This window comes from Paramacrobiotus metropolitanus, unplaced genomic scaffold (assembly GCF_019649055.1).
Source record: "Paramacrobiotus metropolitanus isolate TYO unplaced genomic scaffold, Prichtersi_v1.0 Parri_scaffold0000026, whole genome shotgun sequence".
Lineage (NCBI taxonomy): Eukaryota > Metazoa > Tardigrada > Eutardigrada > Parachela > Macrobiotidae > Paramacrobiotus > Paramacrobiotus metropolitanus.
In genome coordinates, this window is record NW_026570246.1 from 845,351 (window position 1) to 859,342 (window position 13,992).

The 13,992-nt window shown below is 45.8% G+C and overlaps 4 protein-coding genes and 1 long non-coding RNA gene across 5 annotated transcripts; 1 reads left to right on the forward strand and 4 right to left on the reverse strand.

Moving 5' to 3' along the window:
• Positions 1-318: 318 nt before the first annotated feature.
• LOC129587846 (uncharacterized) lies at positions 319-1,671 on the reverse strand. The gene is made up of 2 exons (XM_055481786.1): positions 824-1,671; positions 319-725 (listed from the first exon to the last, which is right to left on the reverse strand). The coding sequence occupies exons 1-2, from the start codon at positions 1,410-1,412 to the stop codon at positions 622-624; spliced, it is 693 nt and encodes a 230-aa protein (XP_055337761.1). The 5' UTR covers positions 1,413-1,671; the 3' UTR covers positions 319-621.
• Positions 1,672-1,733: 62 nt separating this feature from the next.
• Positions 1,734-3,061, forward strand: LOC129587850 (uncharacterized). The gene is made up of 2 exons (XM_055481792.1): positions 1,734-2,488; positions 2,683-3,061. The coding sequence occupies exons 1-2, from the start codon at positions 2,120-2,122 to the stop codon at positions 2,938-2,940; spliced, it is 627 nt and encodes a 208-aa protein (XP_055337767.1). The 5' UTR covers positions 1,734-2,119; the 3' UTR covers positions 2,941-3,061.
• A 428-nt stretch (positions 3,062-3,489) lies between these two features.
• Positions 3,490-4,833, reverse strand: LOC129587873 (uncharacterized protein F54H12.2-like). The gene has a single exon (XM_055481816.1). The coding sequence runs from the start codon at positions 4,831-4,833 to the stop codon at positions 3,490-3,492; it is 1,344 nt and encodes a 447-aa protein (XP_055337791.1).
• Positions 4,834-8,668: 3,835 nt separating this feature from the next.
• On the reverse strand, positions 8,669-9,902 carry LOC129587853 (uncharacterized). The gene is made up of 3 exons (XR_008690414.1): positions 9,758-9,902; positions 9,662-9,703; positions 8,669-9,103 (listed from the first exon to the last, which is right to left on the reverse strand). It is a non-coding gene; the product is annotated as an uncharacterized LOC129587853 (long non-coding RNA).
• A 42-nt stretch (positions 9,903-9,944) lies between these two features.
• LOC129587874 (uncharacterized) lies at positions 9,945-13,760 on the reverse strand. Its single transcript, XM_055481817.1, has 9 exons — positions 13,753-13,760; positions 13,407-13,636; positions 13,029-13,099; positions 12,685-12,915; positions 12,485-12,625; positions 10,828-12,425; positions 10,570-10,773; positions 10,406-10,485; positions 9,945-10,348 (listed from the first exon to the last, which is right to left on the reverse strand). Exons 1-9 carry the CDS (start codon positions 13,758-13,760, stop codon positions 9,945-9,947), a joined length of 2,967 nt encoding a protein of 988 aa, XP_055337792.1.
• Positions 13,761-13,992: the final 232 nt, after the last annotated feature.

Below are 13,992 nucleotides of genomic sequence, written 5' to 3' on the forward strand. Positions count from 1 at the left end.
TTGCTTCTCCAAAAGGTCTGAGTTCTGCAGAACAAACTTTTCAAAGTTGGCTTTGGGAACTAAGTTGGGAAAACTATTATCTTCGTTTTCGTACTAGAGTCATCTCTATCAACCAAGTCAGCACGAGCTGGCTTATCGATTTGTAAGTTGCTTTTGAGTGCAGTGTACTAGGTGAACGATCGTACTGGTACCAACACAGGGCGAGCGAAGCGACGGTTGTTCACAGCTTTGATTTTAATTCCGTTAACGCTGCATTCAAGCACTCCACAGACTTTGCGCCCAGAAAATTACATTTCCCGAATGAAAAGAACAGCAGTGCATGCGGATAAGCGAATAGGCAAACCAGTAAATAATTCAGGAGTATAGGATAACTGCAGGCGATTACTAATACTTTCCAGATTTAACTTCTGACCAAAGTTAAAGGAACCAATTACATTAACAATACGATAATTTGTAACCATACAGCGATAACCATACTGACGTAATACACTAGTAAAATAATGCAAGAGAGCGCAGGACTCCCGTCTAGATGTGCCGCCGTTGACTGTAATCCGGCCATTAGCATATAGTTGACAGTGACCTTTAATGGGATGCAGTGTCCGGAGGAGTAAACCGGAAAATCTATGCGGTAGGTACTGGGCCATCGACAGTGTCTTCTCCAACTGAGCGAGGTCCAAGATGCAGTTTAGCTCCGCAGTCGCCACAACATTGGTCACCTTGACAGTCTGTTAATACGAGTACCATTGCTACTACGTATATGCAAAATCAACTGGTACAAATGACTAACGATTCGTAAGGATTCTTACGGTACAAATACTCTTACCGATCCAGTGGACGGTTCCGCATTCGCATTCATCTTGGGTCAGCTCTTTCTTGGTATCCGGTCGCTCTCTCATGCAGGTCGTGCAGGTCTTCTGGTTCAGGTACCCCTCCAACCATCTGGCGTACGCAACAGGCTTATTCCACTTGTCTGGACGTTCACTGGACAGCTGGCAAAACGATGGACACTTCAAATCGTCCAGGTTGAGAACGGTCGCTGGCTTCAGAATGCTGGCTAGGACGGCACACTTGTCTGCACCCTTTGCATAAAACTGCACATCGTACTGACGCTCGCCCTTACAATGAGGAAGGCCACAATCGTGTTCGTCACCGAAATCGTCAAACATAACAGAGTACCAGGTATCGATCGTATTACGCAGGCTGCGGATATTTTCTGACAATTGCATGCCAAATATAACACCCTTGTTCACATTACGTAATCCATATTCTTCAACAATGTATTTCTTAGATGGATGGAAAACTGTCGCGAACATACTCTTGCCTTTCTCAGGACAAATAATAGCAAAATGCTTAAACACTTTAACATTTTGAATCTCAACATATTTAGCATCAACAACACAGGGAACAGCCATTTTGACAGCACTCTAATAAGACAAGTGAACATCAAATCCAAATGTGACAACTGATTTTGCTGTAGCTCGTATTTGAAGTGTATTGGCAGTGCTCTTGTGGCTAACCTACACAATGGTGTAGCTAGCCGACGCAGTGGCTAACATACGCAATGGTGTAGCTAACCGACGCAGTGGCTAACGTACACACTGCAGTGGCTAACTTACACAGTGCTAGCCTAACGATTTGGTGGATGAGCTTTAACCACTTATCAGTATAAAATCAGTCTACAGCCAGAGCCCTGAAAAACAGTTTTCAGTTTTGTTTTCCTTTTTGATCTAACTTTGAAAATCGCTGGTGACCTTTTGTTTTAACAACATTTTTCAATAATGGAATTTCTTGCTGATATCCCGTCGACCTCGACCCCGGCCCGAAAGAATCCTAAGCGCAAGATCACCATGAAGATCTCCAAAGACCGGACGCAGCTGGAACCTATCAAGCGCCAAAAGAAATCCGACATCGCCAGCAGCAGCAGCAACAGCGCATCCGTTCTTACCGGCAAGCATGCCCGCTACGCCTTTACTGAACAGGGACTGCCCGTCTACAAAATCGGGTTCGACAAGTTTGCCCTGGTTCGCTGGTTGGAGGAGGGACGAAGGTGGTCCTAGCCGAATTCAAAGAGCAGCCGGATGGCACCTTTAAACCTGTGGATGCCAACAAGTACATCGCCATGACCATCAACAACTTTTTGCGCCTCTGTGGATTAATGCTGACTGGTAAAGCCGACTTGGTCTCGTCGTGCCCGCCGTTGTTCGATAATGGAAAGCTGTCTCCTCACTACTGCCTGGACGACAACCTGTACTTCCAGTGGAGCCGCTACAACAACATGGACCTGGCCACTGTACGCCGTTTCAACCTGTCGCCTAACAAAGATTTGTACCCAACCAAGGTCGGTATTTCTTTCGGTCGGAAGGCCTACGAAGGACTCAAGGAACTGGTGGTGGACTTTACGCTGCTGAAGGAGATCCGGGACACCAACGAAGCTCACGATGTCGCCGCGGATCCCAAGCCTGGTCTCGCTTCCGTTTCGTTGAAACAGGTTAGTTGAATACGTACAATTATTTTAATTTTACTTGTTACAATTTACACTGTCATTTTTAATTGTCGGTTTTTAACAATGTGTAATTTTTGCGATGCGTGTATTTTACAACATATAATTTTTGAGCTGTCAGTTTTTGCACTTTGTTATTTTTAAACCGTCAGGTTTTCACACTGGTCCGATTTAATTATTAGGAATTGGCTGAAATTATGTTCCGCAATATTCGTGAGCACCGTGAAAATGCGACTGGTCGTACGCCGATGCGCGGAATCGCTACAGATGAAGAATGGAACACTGCCGAAAAGGACGTTCTGGAAAAGAAGCAGATTCATGGTGTGTTGTTGTTGCTTAATCAGCTTGATGTGGGTCAGTGTATTGATTTAGATGTTGATGGCTACTTGGCACAGTTCCGTAAGGAAGTGCGTGCCCAGTTGGATAAAATGATGATGTAACGCGTAACGCTGCATGCCGTAATTACTGGTTATTTATTTCATATTAATGCACGAACAATCTGTTTTTCTAGAAATTTGCTATTGCATATTTCTGTATTAAGCTGGAAATAATGATTAACAGTTCGGCAAACCATCTTGTCATTGCTCGCCTTATTATCAGTAAACATTTTAACAATTGAGCCAAATGGCTGACCACTGCACCTCTGTAAAATAAAAACATACAGTACTGTCCACACACAGTAGAAAATTCAGACTGCAACACTTCGCCTTGGGTCACTAGTCTAACACTACCAGAAAATCTTTGCCTGAGTGCGTTGCTGTAGTACGCCGGTAATTTCCCATTCGAGTCGAAAAATTCAATGACACTGGCTTGGTCCTGGTATATGGCTACCCAATGCTCTCCCGGCTGCTTTGCTGGGTCCGTATTGACGATACATGATGCAGGATAAGGCTGTAGATCCATTGGTACTTCATCGGCAGCAAACACACCACGGAATGTCGAGCTAGTAATAGGGTTAGCCCGCATGGCCGCCGATAATTGTTCCGAGTTCATGTTGAGAAGTCAGCAATCAATTGACGATGCTGGTTAAACTCAATAATACTATCAAACACCATCATGCACACCATCATCAGCGATTTAGCATGTGACTTTGCAAAGGTCACCGACACACTTAAATTTCCCTGTTTGATTAAAGTCAACGGTCCACGCCCCGTATGACCAGGTGTCAAATCAAAACCGAAAATAGCGTATCCTTCGTTATAGCCATTACGATTGACCGACCAGCATCCGGTGGGATGGTTTTTTGCGCCCAGTGCATCCAGCAACCCATCGTAACATTCCAATGACTGATTTTTCGCAAAATCAGCATTGTATGGTTTGGTCGGATAACTTTGTCCATCCACTTCCACACTTATCTGCCGTACGTCGAAATGGTGAAAATTAAATGGATTTTTCTGGTAATTGCCGTGAAAATCTTCGCTGTCCAGGAAACCAATGAATACCACCTTAGGAATTTGACCAATCTGCAGATTGGTCACTACAGTACTTTGGGTGTTCTTCGGAATGTCGGCCACCCGCATGACAATCCGTTCAATGTGGTACTTAACCGTGCGATTCAGTAACTGGCCGGCTACAGCGGTCATAAAGTCCGGAGCCGGAATATAACGGCGTACTGATAACCGAGCATTCCGAATGAATGGTTTGTATGTTTTGGTATCTTTATCGGCATCCCAAACACGTAGGCAAAATTCTGGCCGGTTCATAACTAATCGTATTTGGACAGGAATGCCCGTACAGAGCGGTTTGCTTTGGTCAAATAAATCGGCAAATATTTTTCCGGATAATTGTACATATTCTCCCTTCCCAAAAAGGTCATGCCGCCATACTTCACCAGTGTTATCGGTCTGATTGTTCATTTTTCCCGGCAAATCCAGCGCATAGCCCGCTGAGCTTAATTGCGAAAATTGCGCTTCCGGAGAATGAAATAACAATGATTCAAAATAAGCGCGATACGGATAAAATGTTGCCGCGTCCGAGATGAGGCGATTAGCCACCGTTACATGAACCGATTGGAATATTGAATGCAGAAAATTGTTCACCGGGGCCACCCCCTCAGCGGCAGTGATTATTTCAAAATTATTCTGGTTATTTTTCTTGACCTTTATTGCCACTTCCAACTCCAGTACCATGTCACCTAAACTCAACAGTCCGGCCGTACTAGGAGGAATGTAGAAGTTAATATCGCCAGCCGTCCCATCCTCGGTAAATATCGTTGTAGGATTAAGTTTCTCGTGTTCAGTGCGCCATCGGTCGGTCAATGTTGCAGGCAAAGCAAAGAGCTGATTTTCCAACTGCATTGCTGGCTCCGAATTGGGCATCATCATCATAGCCATGATTACAGAAAATCAGGAATATTTGTCGGGGGAATTCTACGGGCACGCTTTGAAGTTTTACGGGCTTTACGAGTACGCTTTCTCCGCACACCTTCGCCTTGCTGCATCCGTCTACTAATAGCTTCGCTGGCTTGTGCAGCAACGTCTTTAATAGCTCCGGTGGCTGCTTCTTGCAAGTGCGGTGTTGCTGCTTCGAGTGCTGCCTTAGCATGCGGTGCCGCTCTTCGTATAATAGGTTTAGCAAATGAAGAAATCTTAGCAATAATATTCTTTAATACTTGCGCAAAACCAGAACCATTCTGCAAAGTACCACGATAGCGCAGAAGAGGGCTACCACCAGTCTGCGCCACGAAAACGTCTTCATACCGCCGTGGGTCAGGAACATACGGTACTAAAGGCATTTTAAAACAGCTTCTGCGGTCGGAAATGCAATTTCACCAACGATTTGCCGTTCTCGAACTTGGCGTTTTCTCCCAGGTCATCAGCCAATGTCAAGTGCACTGTCTCAAAATGCTGAGCAATAACAGGGACATAATGGGCCTTGTCGAACCTTGCTTCCACGAGAGGATCCGTACCGCCTCTAATAGGTACATTACGCAAAAACTGCGCTGCAGTATCGCCAATTAAACTGTAGTCAGCCACATCACAATAAACAAATAAATTCTGATTTTGCAAATGGGCATTAGCCGCTTGATCAGCAATAAATTCCCGAGTTTCGGAATAATTTTCATCCTTGCATTTTTCTATAAACGTTTCGACAACGCCATCAACAGCCAAAAAATCTGCCTTTTGTGGGGTGAGATCCCAAAAGTCTGTTGTTAGGTGTGATTTTCGAAATCCCAGTATTTTCTGCAATGCCATGGATTCCGGGGGAAAATACACGGTTGTTCGTGGTGTTCCAACAGTAATTTTGACCCGTTGATTATTATGGCTATCGAGTTGCATTTGCACATACTTATTTTCTGGCAAAATGCTCAAGTTCTTGAGAAGGCTTCCGTTGACGCGGAAATAAGGGCTCTTCATGCTCATCACTGGTGCGTTCTTGTTGATCACCTCCAGTATTGCCGCCACATTTTTATAATTACCAGCGGGCACTACTATGTCCTCAGTATACGAACTCCGCCCTAGTATTTCTACTAACCGATCCGTATTGGCCTCTTTCTCTTTATCCCAGACTCTAGTATACTCCAGGCCATATACAGTATCCAGAATAATATGCTGGTCATGACTCAGAGTATATAAAGAATTATTGCACTGAAATTCCACCAAAGCCATTTCCCAGCGCCCTTTGAGTGATATGGGATGCTTAAGGCGTGTTGTCCAGTCCGATGCAGTATTTTCGGTGAAACTGTTGACATCGCTGGGTAGCGTTAAGTAGAATGGCGATCCTTCAAACATTTTTCACTGACCCACGAGTCGTGTTCCGGCCCGTATCCCAACCACCGTACTAGTGCTTTACCTTTTCGCCGTTTGATTACAAAATCAATAGTATGCTCTTTATTCTCTACATTCCGCACGCGTGATAATTCTTTCTCGTAAAATTGCCCTTTAATAATTACACCGTGCTCATCTTTTAGCCGATATACAGGAATCTTGTGCCGTACGACTTTGGCAATGGTGAATATTTCTTCTTTGAAATTATAATTATATCCTTTGTCTAATTTTCCCTTGTTAACAGCTAGACGAACCGTATCGTCCACTTTAAACTTGGGTTCTTCAGCGACAGTGTCTTTGTACAGCTTGTTAAATACTTCCAATGAATTTTCTTCGGTGACATCAACAGGGCGCATGCCGTGAGCGCGGTGGACAGAACGGTTGTACGAATGCACCAGGTCATTGAGCTTATCGGTATAGCGTGTGGACACTCGGTGTCTGAATAGCCGGACCATGCGTGATTTTATAGTGCGTATTACTCTCTCCACCATGGCACATTTTATATCTTCATTCTCGGATGTAAAAAATTCCACTCTTTTGGATTTCAGAAATGACTGAACAATATCATTCACAAATTCGCGCCCTTTATCAGTCTGTACACGCATCGGTTCACCCAAGTCATCAAACACTTTTGCAAAGCATTTCTTGTTTCCGTAGCATTTTTGCTTTTCATTTGAACCACACATAGATTTTTAGAAAAGCAGTCTATGGCAAACAACAGATATTTTATACCATCATTCTCTTTGTAATATTTAGAAAAATCAGCCAAGTCAATTTGATACTGCATTTGAAGGTCCGTGACCACAATTTGATTGCGTTTAAAACGTTTCGAACGGTCCTTTGTTACCGTGTACTCATCCAGTTCCTCCAACAGCTCCTGGGCCTTCCCACGGTTCAGTTTGTGTTGCTTTGTCGCTTGATAAAACCTTTCTACGCCGCCAAAGCTTCCGGGATTTTTTGCGTCCAGATATTTTTTCAGGAGTTGATTCATTGCAACACGTTGAGACACAATTTATCCGGAAAACTCGGCAAAGGCGTAGAACTGATGGCAGAAAAGAGGACATGCTACGGTAAGGTTATCCACTTGGCTCGTGGATTGCCTGCGCCTTTTTGCCCTCCTTTTGTTTTGCGGGCACGCAGTCGACCGGATGGTGGTGTATGAAAAATTTCCTGGTGGTCAACTTCTGCTGGTGTAGTGGGCGGACTCAACTGACGCCTGGGTACTTTGCGTTTGGGCTCTTTAGCCGGCTCGGGTGGTTTTGGCGCGACGTACTTGGGCACTTGGATGGGGTTTTCTTCGGGAATCGCACGTGGCTTCAGTGCAAGAAAGCGCTCTAACGTTGAAGATAGCTGGTTGGCCTTCTCGTACTCGCTTATATCATTACGGTTAACGATCTTGGCAACTAAATTGTCTAGGGATATCACTTCTACCGCCTCCGGAGGTTGCTTGTTCAACTGAATTTTATTGGCCAGGCGGTCGTCCATTATTCGCTTAGGTACAATTAAAAATTCATCCATTGCCGATTAAACTGCTTAGCACACCGGCAATGACGGGTAAAAGTGCTCCAATGAATCCGCCCTGCTGCAGGATCTTTCGCTTTTTCTTGATCGGGTATCGGCGTAGTGCCAAGAGCCTCAGGGACTTTCGGTGTCGTTTACAGGTATCCAGATGAGCCGGCGGCAAGGTAATGGTATTTTTAATAATATTGACTGCAATCTCCTCTATCCCTTTCAGCTGGTTCCGATTAACATACTCTAGTAAAACCTTCCGCTGTTTCGGCCTCAGACTCCGTAAAGTAATAATGTAGGGCGCTAAGGTCTTCACTCTTTCCGACATGGCTTTGGCAGGGTACTGTTGTTCTTACTTAAATAAATCCGCATATACTGATCCGGCATCACATGAGACCGCACCCTTAAATAGTCGGGGCAGTTACTTCTCAAGTCCAGAATGATTGGCTGGTACGCCTCCGAAGTGACCTTTCGGTAAGCGTCCACCAGGTGCGGTAGACCCATCTGACGAGCCAGTGTACTAATCTGATTTACGTCACGCACGTTCTTAAACAGTACTAGATACTGGCAATTTAGCATAATGTCTCTCATCGCTTTTCCCTGTTTATAGAGATTTTGAAGGATCAAAATCACGGATACATTTTTGTGATGTATGCCTTGCGTAAATAACTTTGTACATCGCATATCCTTGTTAATTACGTGTGACAAGTCGTCAATAATAAGCAGCGTGTGTTGATTAGTATTAAAAAAATCATCATTGGCTAGTACTTCTTCTATGCCCTTAACAAATTCCACTTCCGGCTCTGCCTCTAGTAGCAGATCAAATCCTTTCTGATATTCACCATAACAATACACAATGCGATCAGGCGGTCGGTCTATCATCTGCTCTCGGTTTTTAATTAAATTAAACACAAATTCACTTTTTCCCGACATAGTCGGTCCGCATACACAACAGCCAAAGCATGCCTTAAAACGTGGATCACTATCAAGCACTGAATACATGTTTGCGCATAAAAAAAAACAACAGTTAGACGTACAAAAGCGCTTTCAAACGCACACAATTGGTCGAAAACACTTAAATGTCTACGTCCACCAATCCAAAGGCTGGGCTCCTCCCCATGCCAGGTCGTACACACGGTCCACCCACGCCCGCCCGCGCATGGCCCTCACGTATCCGCAGAATGGATTGAGGTACACGTGCTTTTTCCACGCATCCATCCCATCCTCCCAGTCGTCCGACAGAGTGCGCTTGCAGTGGAAACACGTTGCAAAGCATGTGGCCGAATATATGAACCCTGCCTCTGCCAACGAGCGCGACGCGTTAAGCCTGCAAGGATGACACCAGTCACTATACGTTGCCAATCGCGCTTCGTACGTGGCGTACTCGGAACAGCCAAAACTTTCCATGAAACTCATTTTCGTTTATTATTTAAAAAGGAAAAGAAATCAAGGAAAATTACGGCTTTTATTTCGTTTGTTTCCGGTGGTATAGTGGTTAAGCCACACGGTGGCTAACCGACGCGGTAGCTAACCGACACAGTGGCTGAGCGACACGGTGGCTAACCTACGCAGAGTCTTACCAACACAGCAGATGAGTATTTCAAGTTCAGTTTGTAATTATTTAAGTGAACAGTGAACGCCTAAGAGAGCAAAATGGCGAATTTACAGGGCATGATTCCCAGGCTGGACCTGGTCGAGCGCATCGACAACCGCCTCGGAAAGTTTTGTATTGGTTTATTGTGGTTAATGTTGATTGTTATTCTAATAACGTTCGTCTGCCTTGAAAATATTATAAAAGTTATTGCCCACCGCCCTCGGCTGTTGGACCTCTGCGTGAACGACACAGCATGTAATGCCACTGCTATCTACAACATTACGGGCTGACCTTTCGTGAACTCCCTCCTACGACTTGTCGCGGCAGTCATTTCTGCAACAAAAGCGGACTAAAGATCAACACAAGACTCCTGAATCCAGTCCTTACATTGGCAGTTCTCCTTCCAACCAGTGGGAGATGGGGCAGTCGGAATATGTATTTAATGCTGTTGATGTTCTGACTTTAATAGTTACTAATTGATTTTGTAATGTTGATTTGCTGCGGTTTTGTCGACCTACTGTAATTACCATTGCAAAATGAATTAAAACGTCAAACGTCAGATTTTATTGTTTATTCACTTTGGTACATAGCCAAACGGTAAAGTGTTCCAATTCTCAACAATTCGGCGCTTGTCATAGGTCATACGAAACTTCTTAGACATGTCGCGCTGCCGCAAAGTCAAACTGGGCTTATGGCGCTGTATAGAATCAGGATAATTAACATTCACTTCTTCTGAAGTATCCAACATCGACAACATGCGCTCAAAATTGATCAGTTCACTAGTAGCTCCATTGAGAGTAAAACCTTTAAGCTTAACGATGCTGACGTCATCATTAGTCCTGTACGCGTATGTTTTCGGACCCAGGCTAACGAATTCGGTAATGTACTGTCCGGGTTTCAGTTCGTCCGTAAGGTCACCCAAAAACTTGCCCGTTTCCGGCTTGGGCTGGTCGGGTCGGTCCACGAAGATAATAGAGTCTGCAATATAACAGTGCAATTGCGGATCGTGTATAACGCAGCACGTCTTTGACTGACCGGTATCGAAATATAACAGTCGGTCCTGGACCTGTTCCATGAACTGCAGTAAATGCAGCCGAGCCCAACAAGTTGTAAACCTGCGGTCAGTTAGAAACTGGGAAAGGTCACGGTCAAAACAAGAAAGGTCATGGCCAGAAACGTGCGAGGTCACTAGTACTTACGCAGCAAGTACAACATTCGTGCTAGGATTATCTTCAATGAAGCCTTCCTCCTTGGTGTACATGACCTGCAGGACTTCTTCTCCAAAAAGATCCCACGAGTGGACATGGTACTGGCCGGACAGCAGCAGTTCGTAAAAACGGGCCGGGTCACTAACGTACTCCGTGGTCAACTTGTTGTTCTGCATACCCAAGCGGCCCCAAAAGCTACAACAAAACATAAATACTGCTCATGAAGTGGGAATCCTGTAACCTACTTACCTATTCAGCATCAGTTTGGCCAAGGAGCGCAAACCGGGATTTTCCTGCACCTTCTCACTGTCCAACTGTATGGCTTCTTTGGCTTGGTATTCCTGGATGTATTGGGTCTTTTGGTCTTCGGTCGTAACGTCCGTCGGCCATCCACTGGCCTCGGTCTTGATCTTTAGGAATTTGTTGATGTATCCTTCAAAGAGGCGGTCTTCGTGCTGGTCAAAGTGCCATACCTCATAGATTTCCGCGATGACGTAACCACGGTCCAGCGCTGCCGCGATTTCCGGTGTACACCATGTGCCAGTCAGCGCGCGCTCGTGCGGCTCGTGCTCACAAGGGGCGTTGATGCGCTGGTCGGCACAGGTCCGACAAAGTGGAAAGGTCAACTTGTCCTTGCTACGGTACGGAAGGATGGGCAAGTACAGGTCATCGGGCGGCAGCACCTTGCAAGACATAAGGCCAAAGTAACTGCGCGGATCCGCAAAATCCTTGGTGATGATGATCGGATGTCCGGTGGGATACCGTTTGGTCTTGTTGACGAACGGATATTCGCTGCAGACGTCGTAGTAACAGATCCGTTCATCCTCCACCACCTTGTGATGGAGCTTGACCGCGTTGGTGCGTCCACCGTAGAAGGCATCCCGCGGATTGATTCCGACTTGAATGTTGACGGTGCGAACATAATCGTTGAATTCGGGGTCAGTGACGCGCATCCTGTCATACTCATGTTCCCATACGACAATTACCTTGTATCCCATATCTTTAAAATACTGGTCGCGGTCCATGGTTTCCCGGTAAACGTCCGACATCTTTAGGCCGCGGTATGGATGCACGGTATTGCCGGCAAAGCACTGAGGACAGCCGTGGAACCAACAGCCGTGAAATTCGTAAACCGTATTCGTCTGGACACAAAATCCGTCCACAAAGTACGAGCCGATCTTGTGCTCTGAGCCGGTGACCTTTGACTGAATTTCGCACTGACCTTCGGCTTCCATCCACTGTAGCCAACGAAGGGCCTTGGCGGACTGTGGGCGGTTGCGTCCGAAGCCCTGGTTGGGAATCAGGCCGATCTGCTCCGGCTTCAACAGGAAGGTCCGCCAGTACACGCTGCAGACTCCGGCAATGGTGGCGGCCGAGACAAAAGGATTCAGGCCATCACTAATGTCCGTGAAGAGCTGGGCAAACTGCTGGCAACACTGACGCAATACCGTAACGTCATTCTGACAATACTGAACGAACTCTTTCCGAAAATCAAAAACTCCGCCCTTGGCCGCAAACTCCGCATCGTACCACCGGTCAAAATCCATCCGGTCCTTCATCTTCATACTGCCATAACCGTACTCGTCCTTGGAAGGAAAAGGCACAACGCGGTTCCAGTTCTCGGGCCGATTGAATCGGTGGGGAAAGGTTCCCTTGCTGGCATTCTGCAATCCAAAGGTCGCCGGCCATTTGGACAAACTTTGCGGATTGTAGTTGTAGCTGTCACGGAAGTGGATGTTGTACGGTGCCGGGACGTCCAACATCAAAATCTTGCCGCCATTCATGATGACCTTTGGGACGATGCCATTACGCAGCAACCAGTTGAGGATAAAGTATCCGTCAAACCCCTATGAAAAGCAGTCCGATATACCAGAGTGAATCTAAATGAACTGTCTGGACAGAATACCTTAAAATTGTGGGCAATGACGTAATAACCATGGTGGTTTTCCTGGAAAAGGAATGCGCAAAGGTCATCGGTAACGTCCTGGCCAATATCGCTAACAGAGTCCGGGAAAATCCATTCAACCCCCTCGTCATTCTGCACCACCTATTATAACACAGCATTTTGTAGTTACACTATGAAATATATGCAGCGTCAAAACATACCGCCAAGTTGGGCACAAGGTCGCCTGACGATGAAACATAAGTTTCAAAATCAAAATACAAAAACTTGGAGGCGCTGCATTTCGTCTTCCGGTCCAACGTAAACGGCTTGGGACGCATGTAGCAGCGATGATCAGCCGGGAGGTCAAACACACCGCATGTCTTGCATTTGGTCTCACCGCAACGATGGGGATTGTCCGGCTTTCGCCGGGCATTGGAGTAAATACATCGGCACTGGGCACACAGCCTCACGGTCGCACAGATAGCTTTACGTTGTCGATGCCGACCCTTTGCACTACCGACCTTGTGGTAATTAAAACAATCTTGCCCAGGAAAAGTACGATTACAGTCCCCACAAACAATCGGATTAACTGCATCTCGCGGGCAATCAACACGAAGGCATAAAGAACAATAAGCACTACAACGGTGATGGATGCGATTATCGTACCCCTTCATACAGTCAAAACACCAGTAACTCTGCTTAAAAAACGCCGGCAACGATTTCAAAAGATCGAAATGACCATCATGATGCAGCAGAATTATGGTCTTCTTATGCTTATGACCTTTATGGACTATCGCGTTCGCATGATCAACACTAGCCACAATAATGCGATATTTCGTAAGAACTCTTTCGAACGCGGGGATATCACTCAGACTGTACGGCCGCTCTGGTAAACCGGCTTCCTGGATAAGCTGCTTGGCTAACTTTGTAATCTTTCGCTTACCACGTCGCAGGCTTCGGAATAGCTTCTGGTCGTTGTCGGCTAAGGCTTTACCAATCATCAAGGCGCGCGCCATACAAAGGTCATCGTTGCCGTCCACAACCACCACGGACTTCATCTTCTTCAACCGCCGCATTAGCAATGCAGGTACATCCTTGAGACAGCGACCCACAGGAATTTCCGTATGCTGGACAAAAATTTGGAAGGAATCATCAATGATGAACTCTTCATGACTATTCAAAACGCGCTGAATATCAGCCATCCAACGTTTTACACTGAGTTCAGACCGTAGCGTCAAGGACGTGTACAAAGGGCGATTAAAATGACGAGAATCTACACGTAGGCGTACCGCGTCATGGTCGCTTACACCAGTTAAAACAACAGACAAAATGTACTCAAGAATACACCAAATAGTTTGCGGAATATCACTGTGTGGAATATCCTTTAACTCGGAAACTTGAATATCAAAAGTGTTAAGATGAACACGAAACTTTCGAGAATATTTACGACCGATGCACCGAACGTCAACACTATCAGCTATGCACGCACTACCACCCCACTGGGGCACGGGATCTTCATACTCCCAGTC